This window comes from Phaenicophaeus curvirostris, chromosome 3, assembly GCF_032191515.1.
Source record: "Phaenicophaeus curvirostris isolate KB17595 chromosome 3, BPBGC_Pcur_1.0, whole genome shotgun sequence".
NCBI classification, from domain to species: domain Eukaryota; kingdom Metazoa; phylum Chordata; class Aves; order Cuculiformes; family Cuculidae; genus Phaenicophaeus; species Phaenicophaeus curvirostris.
The window spans coordinates 22,493,530-22,512,784 of NC_091394.1; the positions used below are offsets into that span (position 1 = coordinate 22,493,530).

Below are 19,255 nucleotides of genomic sequence, written 5' to 3' on the forward strand. Positions count from 1 at the left end.
TGCACAGGGTTGTTGTGCCCCAAGTGCAGGACCCGGCATTTGGCCTTGTTAAACCTCATGCCATTGGACTCTGCCGGATGCATATGAAGCACATGACTTTTGAAAAAAATTGTTGAATGTGGGGTTCAACATAGCCAACCAAGTTCAAGACCTCTGGTTCAGCATTCTTTGACCCAGTTTCTGACTTCACTTGTAGGGATAACAAATGGTGATATCTATTTAGGAGTCTTTCTGTATAAATTTCAGACTCCTAAATAGAAATCAATATTTTAAAACTAATTTGAAAGTACTGAATTACAGTCATTGCAGATTAACTTTTTTTTTAAACATTTCTAAGCATTAATTTGTAGTTCTTCAAGAGAAACTGCAAAATTATTCTTAGTGATATCATTTTGTAAAGACTAAATTCTTGCTTTGGACTGTTATCATAGACTTGTAGAACGGTTTGGGTTGGAAAGGACTTGAAAGACCATCTAGTTCCAAACTCCCTGCCATGGGCAAGGGCACCTTCCACTAGATCAGATTGCTCAAAGTTCCATCCAACCTGACCAGAGATGAAGCATACCTGACTTCTCTGGGCAACCTGTTCCCATGTCTCATCACTCTAATAATGTCGAATATCTTACTTATATCTGACCTAAAACTACTCTTTTCAGTTTTAAGCCATTACCCTTTGTCCTATGACTGCATGTCTTTGTAAAAGCTCTCCAGCTTTTTTTGTAGGTCCTTTAGGCACTGGAAGACTGCAATAAGTTCTCCCTAGAGCCTTCTCTTCTACCAGCTGAACAACCCCATCTCTCTCAGCCTTTCTTCATATGGGAGGTGTTCCAGCCCTCTGGCCATCTTCATGGCCCTCCTCTGGACTTGCTGCAACAGGTCCGTGTCTTTCTTATGTTTGGGCCCCAGAGCTAGATTCGATATTCCAGGTGTGGTCTCATGAGAGCAAAGAAGATGGGGAGATTCACCTCCCTCAACCTAGTCATACTTCTTGTGATGCAGCTCAGGAAACCATTGTCTTTCTGGGCTACAGTCTCATGTTTTGCGGTCATGTTGGGCTTCTCATTAACCAACACCCTCAAATCCTTCCCCTCAAGGCTGCTCTCAATCCATTCTCCTCCCAGCATGTATTTGTGCTTGGCATTTCCCTGACACATGTGCACGACTTTACACTTGGCCTTGTTGAACTTCATGAGGTTTGCAGGGGCCCACCTCTCAATCCTGTCAACGTTCCTCTGGACGGCATCCCCCTCCAGTGTGTTGACCATGCCACACAGCTTGGTGTAACCAGCAAACTGCTGAGAGTACCCTCAGTCACACTGTCCCTGTTGCTGACAAGGAAGTTAAACAGCTCTGGTCCCAATACCAAACTCTGAGGAACTCCACTTGTCGCTGGACTCTGCTTGAACATTGAGATGTTGACCATAACTCTTTGAGTGCAACCATCCAACCAGTTCCTTATCCATCAAGTGATCCATCCATCAAATCCATATCTCTCCAACTTAGAGACAAGGATGTTGTGCAGGACAGTGCCAAATACTTTGCACAAGCCTAGGTAGACGACATCAGTCACTCTCCCTTTAACCACCAATGCTGTGACCCCATTGTAGGAGGCCACCAAATTTGTCAGACAGGATTTGACCTTAGTGCAGACATGCTGGCTGTCAAAAATCACCTCCTTATTTTTCATGTGCCTCAGCAGAGTTTCCAGGAGGTCCATGACCATGTCAGGCACATGAGACTGACAGTGAGACTGACTGGCCTGTAGTTCCCCAGGTCTTCTTCCCCTTTTTAAAAAATGGGGGTTATGTTTCCCTTTTTCCAGTCAATGGGAACTTCACTGAACTGCCACAACTTCTCAAATATGCTGAATAATGGCTTAACAATTTCATCCACCATATCCCTCAGGACTCTGGATGCATTTTATCATCTCCCATGCACCTTCAGGTTCCTTCAATGATTGGATGGACTGTAGCAGGCACCCACTACAATGTCACCTGTCACTGCCTCTCCTGTAATCCTGACACATAAGATCTTGGCTGGCTCTTCATCCATCCCCAGGTGGAGCTCCATGCAGTCCAGCTGGTCATTGACATAGGGGGTGACACTTTCTCCTTGCATTCCTTGCCTGTCCTTCCTCAAGAGCCTGTATCCCTCTGTTCTAAAGCTCCAGTCAGAGGAGCCACCTCACCACATCTCTGTGATGCCAGTAATGTCATAGCCCTTCAAGTATGTCTACATCTCTGCCTCCTTTTGTTTATTCCCCAAAGTTTGAGTGTTTGCAAAGAGGCATTTAAATTGGGCCCTCAATAAAGCTAGTTTACTGAGTGGAGTGTCTGGAATTCCTTTGTGCTGCTTTTCAGATGCTCTCCTGCTGACCTCTGATCTTTCTCCAGGTTCTGGGCACCTATTGCTGGCACTGGCATCAAACTGGTAGAAGTAGGACAGATTGAGATTCCCCTCCCCCAGCAACTTTAGTTTAAAGTCCTAACATTTCTGTAGTTATCTTTGAGGGAAAGATCATAAGGAAAACCTCTCAAAAGCACCTAAATGAATTTTTAAAGTATAACTCATGAAAATAAGATTTGGAACTTAAAAAAGGTGAGGGAACTTCCATCTCTTTAGCAGTACTGAAATTACAGATTGATTTCTATCATCTGAGTTACTTGGCATAGCAGGTAATATCACTACGTTACTCTGAACAAGTTTTAGAACTGCTTTTGCTTTAGTCTAGCCTGATAGCAAATAGTTACATTCCAGCTGTTAAAAATTGGAAAGAGATAGAAAAAGAAGATGGACAAAAATATGCAGACAAAATAGCTGAAATGGCCTAACAAGCAGCCAATTTCAAACTCCCATGTTTTATTTGTGGATTAATTTTATGCTATAAATAACGTAAATAAAATAAACTGATTGTTATAGTGCTCCAGCTGGAAAGCCAGTCAGAGCACCAAAACCATCAGTTAAGTGCGAATGAGCAAAGGAATTTATGTCAAAACACACCAGAAGTTCAGTAGATAGAGGGATAATAGCATAGACCATCTTGCAGTCATCCACTGTAGATAGCTTGTAGACAACAAAATTGTTCTTGACTTCTCAATTTTAAAGTTAATTTAATTTTTTAGGACAATTTTGGATACTCCATGTATGTTCAAAAAGGAAAAATTGTTGGGAGTACCTCCTTTCTCTGCCTGTACTGATTTTGACAGAATCACATTGCTGCATTCCTGACATCCCAGTTACCAGAGACTCAATTCTCTTCTTTCCCATCCACAGTTCTTCTGTCTTCTCTGTAGCTTTGTTGTACACTCCTTTATCAGGTTTAATTCAGATGGTGCTAAATGTCTTGACTTCTGAATATATAAGATAAACTTGTCAGAACAAAGTATGTTAAGGAGAAATACACAAATTTTAAAATAAATTTAAAGAGTTACTGTGTTTCTTGAATTTATCAGAATACCAGACTAACAGGTACGAATGTCTGAAATAAATTTACATTAATTTTTTTAATGAATATTTCAGATACCTTCCTGCCCTTGTAAGCATGCAGTGTTTCCAGTCCTGGTCATTTAAAATGAAAGATGTAAGAAACCACAAGATCAAAAATACCTTCTGGGTTTAGGACCCTTTAAGGACTTTTCTTGCTAAAATGAGGATTAGAAATGAAAGCTTAGGTTATTTTTTGTAATAGATACTACAGCTGATGCTTAAAAAAATTCCAAATACTCTATGATTATGATAAATTTATAAGCTGACAGCTTACACATGAGTTCATAGAAACTGAGTTCATTTGAAACTGAGTGTCATATAGTTATGATCCCACATTATTTAGTTACTTGAATCTCACTTCTTTCTCAGTCTAGGATCTTTAAGATTTTTTGGCATACATAATATTTTTCTTAGCGGGCCTCTGACAAATACGATAATAAAAGTAGTTCTCTTTTAATTTAAAAGAAAAAAAACCCTCTTAATGTTTTTTTTCTTCTTCTGTAACAGTTATTTGAACTTTTTTACATGGAAATTTTTTTTGAGTTTTTTTTTGGTTTGAAGATAATTTTGTTTTCCTTCCAGTGACTACAAACCAGGTTGTTTGTGAACCTGCTCAGAAGGCACTGGTATGAGATTTTTTCACAAGCCTCCTTTTTATGTAATTGCCAAGGGGTAACCTGCATAAAAATAGAAGACTCTGCAACAACATGTATATGCCCTTCATTTACTTACTATAATCTCACCAAAATGTCAGTACAAAAATTACATCAAAGTCAATGTGTACAAAGTTAGAAGTTCATGAATTCCACTTGTGACTTTGAGCATGCAGTGCAGTCCTTTGTGGCTGCTTGCCTCTCTGTGTAAGTACTAAGAATTGAGACTTACTTGGCCATTCTTTGTTCCCCTGTTATTATTTACCAATATTTGCACTGCTGATCTTAATTTACTTCTGCACCTCCAGAGTATGGACTAGTTTCAGCAGACAGTGTGAAAATGCTGCTACTGAAGGGAATTTAACGGAACTTGTACCCCTTCAAATCCCTAATTCCTGCCATTTCTTGCAGGTGGTCCTTTCATATCTTGCTCTGTTGAGCATCATCTCCAGCAGCACCATTATTACCTCAGGTTGATATTTAATCACACATTAAAGGAAGACGCTTCTAATTTTCTTGACTTACTATGGCTATAATAATGTACTTACTGCAGTTCACATCTGTGACAAATATAACTCAGAATTTTCAGATTTGCATGACCTTTAAAAAGGTCCTGGAAAGTTAGTGAACCAGTTTAGAGCTTCCTTTTGTATCTGTTCAAATTTGAATAATTGCTCGTAAAAGGGAGTTCTTTTAACAAAGACATGCATCTAATTAATAAGCATAGAATAAACATAGTACTGACTATCACGTGTCAGTCGAACAGCTGAAAACCTAGGGAAAGCAGGTTAAAAGCATTCACAATGTTCTGTTTAAGCAAAATTACTTTGTTCTCGTATATCTGTTTTTAATAAAGCACTAAGATGGCTTCCAAGCAGTAGCTTCATCTTTATCCATCTGGATACACCTGAGCCTTCTTAGCCTAAGAAAAAATCCTTCTCATCAAGTGAACTGAAACTGAGTGAAATGTGCATATCTGGAGCTACAAATCTAAATGTCCATGTCCAGATGTTCTCAGCCTAGAGGCATAAATGCGAAGGAGCTTGGTTCTAGAATGAGCTTTCAGCAGCATCTGAAAATTTTCAGAGATGCTTTACAGCTCTATATTACAATATAAGCACAGTACTGTAAAATCTAGATGAGTGACTTGCTCGTTATGTTATGGTAATGTATGCAATATAATTGTGAACTTTGGAGACAGTGGTGTAGTAAAGTGCCAATATGCAGAAAAAATAGCCTCCTCTGACAGGGAGTTGGAGTAAAAGAGTCATAAAGAATGAGCTTGCTTTATTGCAGTAACGTATTTCTGTGTTTGGGCTTTTGAAGATTTGGGCTTTTTGAAGATCCTCTCTGTCATGTTTACCATGGTACACTTTATATGATAACAGCTCCCAGAAGCTCAAACCAAGGAATATTGTTTCACTGCTCTAAGATAGCAGTTTTACCTGGAGAAGATGACTCCTGTTCTCGTTGCCCAAATGAACACGCTGTGATTGTGGGGGTAGAAGGCTGGCTCATGTCAGATTCTGCCAGAAGCAGGTGATGTGAGAGAAGTTTTCAGTCACTGGCAGCTAGACTAAAGGGACCCCTCTTTGTAGCCCCCCATATTCACATGGATGAGACTTTGAAAATAAACCTTTTTTTTGAATAATTCCTTTTCAAAACCTAATAAATACTTAAACAGAAGACTTGACCTTTTATAGTGAAGAATTGCAGAGTTCAAAGTGGGCAGTGAAATTGGCCATTTAGGGGAAAATGATTTTTATTCTGTTTTATGTATAAATCATAGAAGAAGCTTAACTGTGGTCTTCTTACCAGTTACCTGTGATAAAAATAGAAGAAATACAAGTGACTAAGATATTGTGGTAGGTAAACGACTTAAATTAATATTTGGGGTTGCAAATACTCTAAAAATAGTTAAGTGTTTCTTGAGATGTATTTCTTGATACTGGCTCACTTAGCATTTTTTTTTGAAATGATGTAAGACCTTTGAAAGTAATATTTCCCAATATGGATATGGGACTTTTGTGCACTTGAATCATATTTAGACCTGGCCCCTTGTTTGGGATGTGTTAATTTAGTGCTCAACTTGTGCTTAGGAGGGGAGATTGCCCAGAAAACTGCAGTGAGCAGAAATACGTTTATAATTTTTTGCAGACCTGAATTCCTCTTGGCTTGTGACAGCAAGCATCTTAAAGTTTATGAAGCACATTTCCTTCCCTGCACCCCTCAAGCAAATGAATTGCCAAACTCCATGAGCCAGAGCTGAAGCAGTAGAGCAGAGGCACTGGCTCATTTCCCATTCCTTCATGAGATCTTGTAGGGGAATGCAGGAGCCTTGTCCCACCAGCTAACCTGCATGTGCAGGAAGGGAAAAAAAATGAACTGAAATGCTGCTCAGTCTGACCTCACCACTAGGAGAAGTGATTACAAAAACACCTTTGGAAAAGTCAGTTATTATTGGGAGTCTTGGCAGCTGTGTTCTGTTATGACATTAAAATGAATTTATATCCTCTTACTCCTTCTAAAACATGGACATCCTGGACCACAGATAGATTCCATGTATGTACTGGTATGGGAGAGAGCAAAATTAGACCCAAGTGCTGGTTTGAAACATGGACTACTACTGAAATGTATTAGTGATGAAAGAGCTAACAGAACCTTTCTAATGGTTTTTTTCTTTTTATTTATGGCTCAGTCTTGAAAGCTGAAAACCAATTTTCCATACTTCTCAAGTCTCCATTGCTTTGATAGACCTCTCATTTTAATCCTGAAATAGCTCATTTATATTTTATATCGATGTCTGCCTGCCTTCTTTGGTTAGAGTAAATATTTTTTCAAATAGCCATGGACTGCAAGCTCTTTAAACTGAAGGACTGACTTTAAGAGTTCTCTATAAATAGCTTTCTGTACAGCATGTGGGTCTTGGAAATTAAGCTCCTTTCTGTTATATGGTCTGAGTTGACCAAAATTGCAAATTGGCATACATACAGCCTTGATGGAGGGCTAGTCTATATCAAGGGTAATATAATCTAAGGCAGCTGATACGCATTCTAAACTACAGAAATTAAATTGTGGCCACATTAGGTATTAAGTGCTTTTGTTGACACAAAATGCAAGTCAGTGCTCAAGCACGGGGTGGGGAGGAAGGGATTACAACCAACTACACAGCTGTCTATGAAAAGCTGATTTCCTTTTGCTTTCATGTAGTGAGTTTAAATTCAATAGCTCTAAGATGGACAGATATCCTACTGAAGCTCAAATGGAAAAGAAAAACAAGCTATTTTGTTGAAAGGAGATATGCACCTGATCACTTTTCCTGATTTCTAGTTTTCATTTCATTCCTGCTATATTGTTTATTCTTCTCCTTTTTGGGTAGCTGCTGGAATAGTTCTGGATGAGTCATTATTAATTAGATTTCTGCTTTGCATGGTCTGAACATAAATCTCTTAGTGCAGTTCATGCATTGCACTAGCTGCTCACTTTACATCTTGCCAAAAGGACTTGTTAGCCTCCAGTCTTATGTAACCTTCCCTTTAGCAGAGATGATCAGCCATCCTAATGTAACCTGAACCAAAAGCAAGAACAAGAGAAGAGAAAGTATACTCGATGAAGACATCGGAAAGAAATTTAGGCAATCGATCTAGATCTAGGAGTCTTGAATCCAAGTTGACATATCTAACAGCTTAACACATGATGTGGTGCAGCTTTTTGCCTGGCATAGCTCTTACTTTGGCATTAATAGAAACACATTATATTTTCAAAGTGGATTTCTTAAAGCCAACCATGATTATATGGGGACACATGATATACTCTCTATTAGAGAGTGCAACCCACTCTACCATCTTGCACCACTGAAATCGAAGTACAAACTCTGCCTCTTTCCTCTCAACCATCTGTGACACACTGAATATGTGTTAGTTTATTACCAAAAACGTGGCACTGAAGGAAAGTAATAAACTCGACATGGCAGCATTTGTTGATGCATAGCGACAGTTCTTCATCTGGGTCAAAAAATACAGCTCTCATTTCGCAAGTTTTGGAGACTATTACCAGTCTAATAAAAGCTTGCTGAAGACATCTTGGTATTTTGAACAGCCATTAGAGAAGTGTAAATTCATAGCTGTAAAAAAAGGTGGAGAGAGATATTTGCAAGACAGAAACAGGAATCATATGCTTAATGCTCCTTTCTTGCCAGTGATTGTTATGCACTGGTTCCATGTTATTTTGATAATCCTCCCCTAATGACTAAAGTGAAACCTGTAAGCCTGGTACTTTGAATCACAGAATCATAGAATAGTTTGGGTTGGAAGTGACAATAAAGATCATCTAGTTCCAACCCTCCTGCCATGGGCAGGGACACCTTCCACTAGATCAGGCTGCCCAAGGCCCCATCCAACCTGGCCTTGAACATCTCCAGGGATGGGGCAGCAACAGCTTCCCTGGGCAAACTGTTCCAGTGCCTCAACACTCTCATGGTGAAGAAATTCTTACTTACGTCAAGCCTAAATCTGCCCCTCTCCAGTTTAGAGAGAGTCTAGAGTCTAGAGAAGAGCAACAAAGCTGGTGAAGGGGCTGGAGAACAAGTCTTACGAGGAGCAGCTGAGGGAACTGGGGTTGTTTAGCCTGGAGAAGAGGAGGCTGAGGGGAGACCTCATTGCTCTCTACAACTACCTGAAAGGAGGTTGTAGAGAGGAGGGAGCTGGCCTCTTCTCCCAAGTGACAGGGGACAGGACAAGGGGGGATGGCCTCAAGCTCTGCCAGGGGAAGTTCAGGCTGGACATCAGAAAGAATATTTTCACAGAAAGGGTCATTGGGCCCTGAAACAGGCTGCCCAGGGAGGTGATTGAGTCACCTTCCCTGGAGGCATTTAAAAGACAGGTGGATGATGTGCTGAGGGGCATGGTTTAATGTTTGATAGGAATGGTTGGACTTGATGATCCTGTGGGTCTTTTCCAACCTAATGATTCTGTGATTCTGTGAAAATCTTTTTCAAAAAGTGCATGCAGCTTTTCATGTCCTGGTTAAGGCAATGGCAGGTAAGCTTGCTCTTTATGCAAAAAATAGTGGAGAACAATTGCTGTTGAGGAAAATATGTAAAAAAGGATCATATAGTAAGGATTTTTTTTTAATAGAAAGCATGAATTTTAAATCTCTTCATGTACCTCATACTGTGTGTTCTTTTTTTTCAGGATGAAAGTAGAGAAAGAAAAGCTATAGGTATTAAGTTTGAAAAAAAAACCTCACTCAATATGCATTCCCTCCAGGAATGAGGTCTTCCCATACTGGCTTTTCACTAGGATTGTAATGTGGAGGAGGCTAATGTTTTCGGTTCTTAATAGCATCTGACTGTTACATATTTGGAATATCTTTCGGAGGCACTAAAACCCAGTTCGGGGATCTGCAAGCCAAGCATATTTGTGGTATTGAGATCCTTGATAGAGATAGTGCTGGAGGGACCAAATTTGAGCAAAACATGAATTAGAAGGAAATTGCCTCATTATCTAGGCTTTTATCACCTTGTGGTTTTTTGTAATTAGACACGGTGGGGGTGTCTTGACTATCTGAGGGAGGCAAAAAATCACTGACCAAAACTGGAATAATCTGTGTGGAATCTCATGTCTCCCTTGGCTGTTCATGTTTCAGGGACCTGATCAGTTTGATAAAAGTAGGTAAGAGTGCCTCAGAAATTTTCATAATTTCCTATTTAAGAACTTATTTTTTTAATAAAGATTAGAAAGCTTTGTCTAGTGTAAAATATTTATTAAACTGCTTCTGGGAAGTTATGCACAAATCCAAAAGTGATGTGGGAATTTGGGAAGAATAAGGAGGAGGCATGTGCTTATATTTTTTGCTTAGTCTTTCAGGTTATTTTGAAGCCTGCAAACTGTACAAAAGGTGTTCTTTTAAAATTAATCTCTGTCTCTGCAAGAGAGGTATTTACAGCAGAGTTTCCCCTTCCAACCACATGCCTAACAATAGTGTGATTAGGATCTCAGACTGGGGCAGGCTGACTTTTGGCTGCATGTGTGTACCTGCATGAGCATGTCTGAAATTTGCTTTTATTATTCAACAAGAAGAACGTATGCAGTTAATTTGCAAATAGGAGAAATGCTTTGAACACGAGCTGGGTCTCAGGTCTGTAGGAAGACTGGTAGACTGAATGGGGCAAATGGAGCAAACAGAAATTGATGACATTATTTTTAATTTAAGCAATCAGGGCATTGGATGGACAGAACAAGACTGAGCAGCATATACACTATGATAGATAAAATAACCTGTTTTATGCGTTTTGTGTGTTACTCAGTTTTTAATATGGCTTATGAGGTGCTTGCAGTTGTGCCTATGCTGCTGGGCAATGTGGTGTCGTGTTAGATAACTGAAACAAAACCCTAGTTGTGGCCAAACCAGTGCAATTCTGATTTGAAACCAGCAATAGAAAAGTATCAACTAATGCCAACACAAGAATAGATCAGCTGTAGATGATTGTCTAAGAAGAACAGAGGTGGTGTTATTTCTGTCTGTACTAGGCAGTATCTAAGGCATCTCTGCCTACGAAGCATGGCCTCACCTGGGGTCTGTGGGGAGTTTATGTACAGCAGAACACTTTTCCATGCTGCTTGTTGACATGGGGAGGCAAGACTGTACTGGTCCATGTTTAGCTTATGTTTTCTGCAAGATGGCTTTGTAGCTTGAGAAGCTAAGGGTGTATTTGCTTAAAGAAATGTGGTGTGCCACATTTAGGGACATGCTCCTACAGAGCGTCTCTGCAGCATGTAGGTCAATACTTCACTTAAGTGGCTTTCATATAGCATGACACACATGGAGACTGGATAAGGTGGTACCTTGATGTATTTGTTACTGCAGACTCTCCTACAGCTAAAGCAGTGCTGCTGTCTGACCAGAGTCATACTCCGTAGTGGATCCAGTCACTGTCTGTCTCTGGGTTCTTCAGCTGCACAATCCTCCAAGTTAGGGGTCCTCAACAGTTGCTTTCAATGTAACCCACAAAGTCTTCACCACTGTTTGATTAAAGAATGGATAAATTTTATTTCTATTAGGAAAATCTTCCTTGCTAGCCAGATAGCTTTTTTTTTCTGCACAACGTGCAAAGATGAGTTGCATATATAAAGTATTTGTGATTTCAGGTTGATGCTAATATGAATTGATAATATGGCAAAGCCTTTGCCTATAATGAAACAACAAAATTTCAGAAAACCTTTTGAAAATTGTGTCTGGAAATCCCTTGTTTCCTTAAGTTCCTATATACGTCTTTTTATAAAAACTTGAGGGCTTTTTAAAAAACAGAGCTGTAGGGTAAATCAATGAGGTACAGAGACTCAATGGTATCTTCAAGATCTTTTATTTATTTTGAGCAGATAGGAGGTGGGGCAATTTCTTGGGTTGGTATTTCCATTAGTTTGGAGTGTTGAAAACCTTCCTTGAGAGCGATCTGCATTTTACAGCTCTTGTCTGCAGGCAATGTGAGATAATTCATGTCTGGGAACAGGCTTGTGCAAGGGCTACTTTGACCTGACCCACCACATGTGCTTACATTGTGCTGAAGGCAGTGGAATTTCAGAAGATACCTATTGTCTTCCTGAACTGGTTTTTCTGGAGGTAGACTGAGGTACCCCAGTTTGCATGAAGTTGAACAGGAGCTTTGAGTGTTTAGCTTTGGCATTCAGAGTATGTAATTTAAAGGTGATATCTGTGGTTTTGTCCTTTCCTGATGAACTGTTCTCTGTTCTGAGAATGAGGGTGATAACAAGTCCATTCCTGTAATAGCCAGACTCTTTAATGGGGTTTGAAAGTGTTTGCTAAATTAAACTTTTAGGAGTTTATAAGCACATAAGAATTTTAACTGAGCAGAGCAATCTTTACTGACAGAGGAGAGAGAGAGAGGTACTAAGAGTCAAATTCTAGGGACTTTTTCATTATATAATCACAATTTGAAATACAGATCTTGGAAATGAAATTTCCTTTTCCAAACTGTACAAGTGTATGTTGTCTATGTTCCAGGCACATCTCCACCAGATTAGCTTGATGTTTAAGTGTAAAATCGAAAATGTTTTATGAGTTCTTTTTCCTGCTGTATTATGATCTTATGGGCATTTTTTTTTTTTGACGCTGTTATGCCTGGAAATCCTGATGATAAAATATATTCAGTTTTCAAAGTGCTTAAACGTGCTTTGAGTGACATGTAGACAGTGCAAACTCTCCAGTTCTCTTCCTGCTTTCTGCAGTAGATTGTAAACTTCAGGATGAGTGCAATAAACAGCATCTCTTAGAATTGGAAGAAATCCTTGGTCCTGTTGTAGAAGTCCTCTTTAGTAGTTTGTGGATTTGTTTCTTCTTCCATGAGAGTAGCTATACAGTCAAAGAATACTGAGCACACTGAGAGCCAGATGATGTCTATTATAACTTTGAAATGTTGTATTTAACCTTACTACTCTGAAGTGCTGGTTTGCCAACTGGTTCATCAAAGTTCTGTGAAAATAACAAATATATTGCAACTTCTTATATAAAATCTGCTTCTAGACTATCTTTCTCTAGAACACTTTCAGTCTGGTAGTGAAGAGGTGCAGCCAGCGAATGCTGGGGAACTTTAAAGGAATAGTTCTCAGCACCAAAGTTTTCAAGGATCTTCATTTTGGATGTGCTTTGCACTCAGATGGTAGCTGCTGGAGCTAGTTCAAGACCACTGTGTGTCAATCTCAGTGCCAATAATTGATGTCATACGGGTTTTTAGCCTCTACAGTAAAGAGTCATGGGCAATTTTTTTTCTGTGTCTGTCATTCACAATGTGGATGCAATGGTTATGGGGGTTAGGGAGAGACAGGTTAAGTGGGAGAGGCTGAGCAATAGGGCCGTGACCATCAGTCTCACTGGGACAGATAGGGAATGTCTTTTTTGTTAGACTTTAGTCCTTTGTTGGGGGGAGATCAAAAAGGTCTGTAGTATTGCAAGGGTTAATATGTAGGTAGTAATACAGAGTGGATTTAACACTATTTGGATACATACCACAATGACTTAATGCACTTTGCTGAATGTTTCCCTCATGAGACATTTCACTGAAATTGACTTTCATGTGGCACCAGGCAGGATTATCCCTTCAAGAATGACAACTACAGTCACAGAGAGGGTTAAATGGCTTGATCTACAACCTGTATCTCCTCCTGGTGTAGCTGGCTGTAATTTTAAAATACTTTTTAGAAGTCTACTTTGTGTCTGATGCACCCTGAGACGCTTTGCACAGGACCGTTCAGAGCTGTGCTTCAGACATAGTTCAGGTGGGACAGGGAGCACGTGGAGACAGTGGAGCACGTGGGGGCTGTTTCTGAAGAACGTGACAGGGAAGCCCAGATATGTTATCAGAAGGCTGGGGAGAGGAGGAGTCGTATTTGTAATTCAGATATAGGGGGGAATGAACTTCCTAGCATTGCTCCCTGAGGGCTGCGTGATGACCCTGATGATTGCTGTGCTTTTGCATGATAGCCTGGCATAGCTATAATGATGATCTAGAAGGCTTTTAAACAGGGAGATGAAAGATTCAGTGTCAGAAGGAGTGAATCTATTCTGTATAAAGTAGGTGAAACTATGCTGGAAGGTGAAAGTCCCTTTGTAACTGTAAATATTTACTAATAAAGCATACTGATAGTTCCTGAACCTCTTCCCTATCTTCTGCTCCAGTATCTCACACCAGCTGGCTGTGATGCAAATTGAGACACAGTGATTTCGCAGTATACCTCCGAGCAAAGACAGTGCATGTTTCTTTTCATAGTTTGAGAGCACATTTCTCTCATGCGTGCTTCTCTGCTTGTTAAAGGTCCTTCGGCATAAACGTTCTGTAGCTAGGTGTATGTGAGGTTAAAAAGATTTTTCTGGAAGAAAATACAAATTGTGGTGGGTTACTAAACATGAAATAGCAAAATCTGGATAAAAACAGAAGACGCAGCAAATGAAATTATTCTCACAGTATCTGGGCATTGCTGGGAAACAAATACAGGCTTAATTAGGGATTGCAAATTGGGATGCACACGTGAGTTCAGTATAAATCCCAGATACTGCTGACATGTAAAGCCTTTTCAAAATAGTTGGTTGTAACCGTACATAAACAATAAATTGGAACAGTATTTATGGTGTATCAAGAAGCCTGTAAATTTATCAGATCACAAACTAATGTCCATAGTCTGCCCTAAATACCCAAAATTCTAGCAGCTCTGTTATGAAGGTAGAGATTAGATTGCTCAGTTGTGGCGGCTCTGTAGGAGGTAATCCTTTTATTGCCTTTCCTGATAAAATAGACAACAAAACAATGTTTTGGTAACATTAAGTTACCATTTTGTATAGCTGCGTGCTAACCCTTCAACAGTATTAGAATATTGCTCTTCTTGAGAATTGAAATCAGAAAGGTCTTTGCTGACCATAATATCTCTCTTTTGTCTAAGGTGTGGTATTCTGTTATCAGGCTGTGTCAGTGCCTTCTGTCTGCGTTAGCAGAAAATCTATGGAAAGACAACTAGTTCTTAGTGGCATTAAAAATTACTTATTAGGTAGCCTTCTGTGAACACTCCTATGAATTTTTACTGGTTTGTATCCACAATTTGGCAAGTGTGTAAAAAATATAGGACCTATGAGACTACCTACTGGTAGCCAATACCACAAGGGGTATATAAAGAATGATGTGGTTACATACATGCTCAACTTCTTTTAAAACAACTGAACTGCATGCCTGATCACTTATCATGCTTGCAAACCATGAGCAGAGGCCACAAAGCATGGCTCCTTTCCCCTCACCTGTTTTTTTATTGCTTCATGTCACATGCTACATCTAAGACTGAATTCAGGAGTGTTAGTGTTTTCTTCTTATTGTCTTTTCCATTGTCTTGCAAAGTGGTTGCAGGCTTGCTGTGTTTCAGGTTCTGTTTCCCATCTTGCCATGAATGGCAGTGAGGGAATGTTGGGCTCATGGTGGGCACTGTCTGTGGGAACTGCAGGGTGGGAAGGGGTTGAATGGGGGCTCTGTGCCCGGGGATGGCCCTGCCTGGGAGTTGCTTCTGCTTCTACACCCCTCTGTTTTTGGGAGGCACATGCTCCTGCCCTCCAGGTACCATCAGCCCTGGACATAGGCTATAGCTACAGAGGGAACTGGCTGTGTAGGTGACAGGGAGTGGCACTGGGTTGCCTAGATGCAGTCTTCAGTCTTACTGAGAATGTCAGCCTCCTCACTGACTCTAGGCTTGCTTTGATTTTTCCAAACCTTAATGATAAGCTTAGTGGACTTTATGTTAGCCAGGGGTAGATGCCAAGACCAACAATCAAATACAGTTTGTGCCTCACCTGAATATAAATATGGCTCTTTTCCACTTCTGGCTTTAGCAGGATACAAGAGACTGACATGTATCTTACTCCTCCATCATCTTGCTGCTCCTCCTTCCCCTCAAAGTAACCAAGTTTAGAGGGTTTCAGAGAAGGACTATGCACAGGGCAGAAGGAGATTTGCAGGCTGAAATGCTGCAGGGCTGAGCAGGATGTAATCTCAACAGCAGTGGTGCTCAGCAGCATCAGTGCATTGAACTGATAATGTCTGACCAAACCTGTTGTAGTCTCCTTATCAAGAAGCCAGCATCAATTTTTCTCTTCCCCTCAGCTGATCTGATTTTGATTCTCTCAGTGATAAATGCTGGGCTTTGAGTAACCACCTCCTCATCTTTTCTGTTACAGAGCTCCAACATGGGAGGCAAACTGAGCAAGAAGAAGAAGGGATACAGTGTCAATGATGAAAAAGCTAAAGACAAAGACAAGAAGGCTGAAGGAGCAGCAACTGAGGAAGAGGAGACTCCAAAAGAGGCTGAGGATGCCCAGCAAACCACAGAGACCACAGAAGTGAAGGAGAACAACAAGGAGGAGAAGGGCGAAAAAGATACTCAGGTTGCTGCCAATAAGACGGAAGAAAAAGAAGGAGAGAAGGAGAAAACAGTGACCCAGGAAGAAACCCAGAAACCAGAACCAGAGAAATCAGAGTCTGTTGTTGACGGAAAAGTAGAGCCACAGAAGAGCAACGAACCGGCACCCAAGCAAGAGGAGCCAACTGCAGCCTCTGCTCCAGCTGCCAGTAGCGAAGCACCCAAAACTTCTGAGCCTAGCAACGAGGCAAAAGCTTCCCAGCCTTCAGAAGCCACAGCTCCCAGTAAAGCAGATGACAAGAGCAAAGATGAAGGGGAAGCCAAAAAGACTGAGGCTCCCACAGCGCCTGCAGCCCAAGAAACTAAAAGTGAAGTGGCCCCAGCTTCAGACTCAAAACCTAGCAGCAGCGAGGCTGCACCTTCTTCCAAGGAGACCGCGGCAGCAACAGCAGCACCTAGTTCCACTGCTAAGGCCTCAGACCCTGCAGCCCCACCAGAGGAAGCGAAACCTTCTGAAGTTCCAGCGACTAATTCGGATCAAACCATAGCAGTGCAAGATTAAATTGGACAGCCTGTTGAAACAACCACTTAAAACAACCTGTGTCTTTTTTTTATTTTTTCAGCTATACTAACTTGTTTCAGATCTGAAATAACAAATATGTATTGCCCAGAAAGAAAAGGAGAAAAAAAAGAAAAAGAAAAATCAAAAAGGATGTCCCATCAAGTTGGGAGGGAGGGAGGGGGGAGAATCCAAATAGTATTTTTGTGGGGAAATATCTAATATACTTTCTGTCAACTTGACACAAGTCCTGGATTTAAAAAAAAAAAGTAAAATAAATGGATGTCTGAAAGTACAGCACATCTTTTGTATCTGAACTGCTGTAAATGCACTCCACCAGTGTATCAAAATCTTCTTTTTGTTCTGTAATGGGGTTTGGGAGTGATGCGTTTGATTCTGCCCACTGGGTTTGTGCCAAGGCAATCAGATCTTTATGAAAGCAGTATTTTCCGTGGTTTTTTTTTTACAGCCTTTCTTATTTTGATATTTTTTTTATGCAGTGGATGAATGCCAACTTTCAGACAAAACCCACTTAGCTGTCCACATATTTCTCAATGCCAATCCTCCAATCCTTCCTCTCCAAATATTTTTTGGGAGTAAAAAGCATTCTCATCCTACTTAGCCTACCTAGATTTCTCATGACGAGTTAATGCATGTCCGTGGTTGGGTGCACCTGTAGTTCTGTTTATTGGTCAGTGGAAATGAAAAAGTCTGCGTTCATTGCAGTTCCAGTTTCTCTTCCATTCTGTGTCACAGACACCAACACACACTCATTGGAAACAAATGAAAAAAACAAAATGTACAATGGATGCATTGAAATTATATGTAATTGTATAAATGGTGCAACAGTAATAAAAGTTAAATAATTTAAAAAAATATAAAAGTGTAAAGACTGGTTAAATCCCCTTGGGAGCTTGATGAAGGAGATTCTTACACTCAGAGAAGTGTTACATCTGGGGCTTCTTATTCTCCTATTTGTAGTGAAGTAGAGGTAAAGAATCATCAGAGTCATACTCCTAGAAACATGCTGCCATGCCATAAAATCCTATTTCAACAGCCACAAACATTCACAGGTAATGTTGCAAGAAATGGCAAATGAACAACACATCTCATCTACCTTTTATTCCAGACAAAGGAGCAATGGCTTTTGCCTGCCTTAACATGTGGAAAAAATGCTCTCTTGCTATTTTAAAGCACTGGAGGCATGCTGACTGGGTTTTAATTGGGAGTAAGACAGCGGATTTGATAAACTGATCTTTTAAAATGAGGCAATTAAATTTAATCCTAGTCCTATTAAAATATTCCTAGTGCTGATGCACTCATTCTTTTCTCCATTGCCATTGTGCAGGAGATGAACCACAGCTGCCACAAAAGGCCATTTCTGTGTATTTCAGATATGGGTAACCTTGTATAGCTGAGCAGAGTTTAGCTGAGCATAAAAAACATGTTTCAATAGTTTTGCCTGTTTGTCCCATTTTTATTCAGCACAACTGCTGAATAATTGCAGTTTCTGCTGAGTGGTGTCCTTTCAGGGTACAGACAAAGATTTCTGTGCAGATCCCAGGATTCACAAAACTGGTTAAAGAAGCATATTTGATCTGCCCATCAGTAAGGTCTTAGGCTGAGCAGATGTTCACAGGCAAGTGGGTGGTGGTAAAGAGAAAAACACAGCTTGTACACCTACCAAAGGGACAAGTGGACTTGTATTTAGTAAATAAGGGAAAAGGTATTTTAAAATTATATAAGTTATTTCATACACTCTCTCCATGCAGTGAGGATAATTCAGTCTAGAGACTTCCGTAATTCTTATCCTGTAATTTATTCAGAAACACAAAGTTCCTGTACTGTGATGTGCATTTGTGCACCCTTGGAAAGCTTAGTGAAACAGGCAGGAGTAGTTCTGTTGAGTTTAGATCAGGTCATTCGCTTAGATGAATCTCACACCACCATCAAGCTTTTGCATCCTTAATGTGAAGGAGTAAACTGCATGCATAGCATGTCAAAAATAAAGTGCATTCTTTTGCACAGAGAGTCAGCTAAGTACTCTGGCTTATGAAGAAGCAGGCATTTGTAGATGAAATAACTGAAGGACTGCAAGGGGCCAAGCAGGTAACACATTCACAGTAGTTCACCAAGCTTTGTGTGCATGTAGGTGTCACAATCTACAGCATCTTTCTATGGCCAAGTTCGTGGCTTTCCTGGAAATCTGGAAGACCCCTCCATCGTTTCCCAATGCAGATGTGTCCTGGAAAGCAAGAACTTCTGTCCACAAATCCCCCATGAATTTTCATGAGATGAGTCCAGGACTGAGAGGAATGCAGGGATCCTGCAGTATTTCATGGTGACATGGTACTGACTCGACCTGAAGCTGATGGGACTAAGACTGTGCCCTGCCTTTGTGTTGGAAGCAGCTGCCAATGGATAGTAGGTATGTAACTTGATCGCTGGGGTGGTATGTGAATGTGCCTACTAACAACATCACACCTTGGCTGGTATCACACCCATTAATTTTAAATGTAATGTTCAAAATAGCACTCAATCTTTATTACTAAAATAGCTTGACAACACATGTCTTGCTTTCCCCTAAACTTTCTTCAGCTGGCACACTTACAGTAGGTAAGAAGATCTTGAATGCAGACTAACTTTAG

General features: G+C 40.4%; 1 protein-coding gene across 1 annotated transcript in view; it reads left to right on the plus strand.

Moving 5' to 3' along the window:
- The window catches only part of BASP1 (brain abundant membrane attached signal protein 1), a 48,396-nt gene extending 31,504 nt beyond the window's left edge, over nt 1-16,892 (plus strand). The window contains exon 2 of the mRNA XM_069853509.1: nt 15,867-16,892. Coding sequence (XP_069709610.1) covers nt 15,876-16,610 — 735 coding nt within the window. The 5' untranslated portion in view covers nt 15,867-15,875 and the 3' untranslated portion in view covers nt 16,611-16,892. The remainder of the gene's footprint in view (nt 1-15,866) is intronic.
- The last annotated feature ends 2,363 nt before the right edge of the window (nt 16,893-19,255 follow it).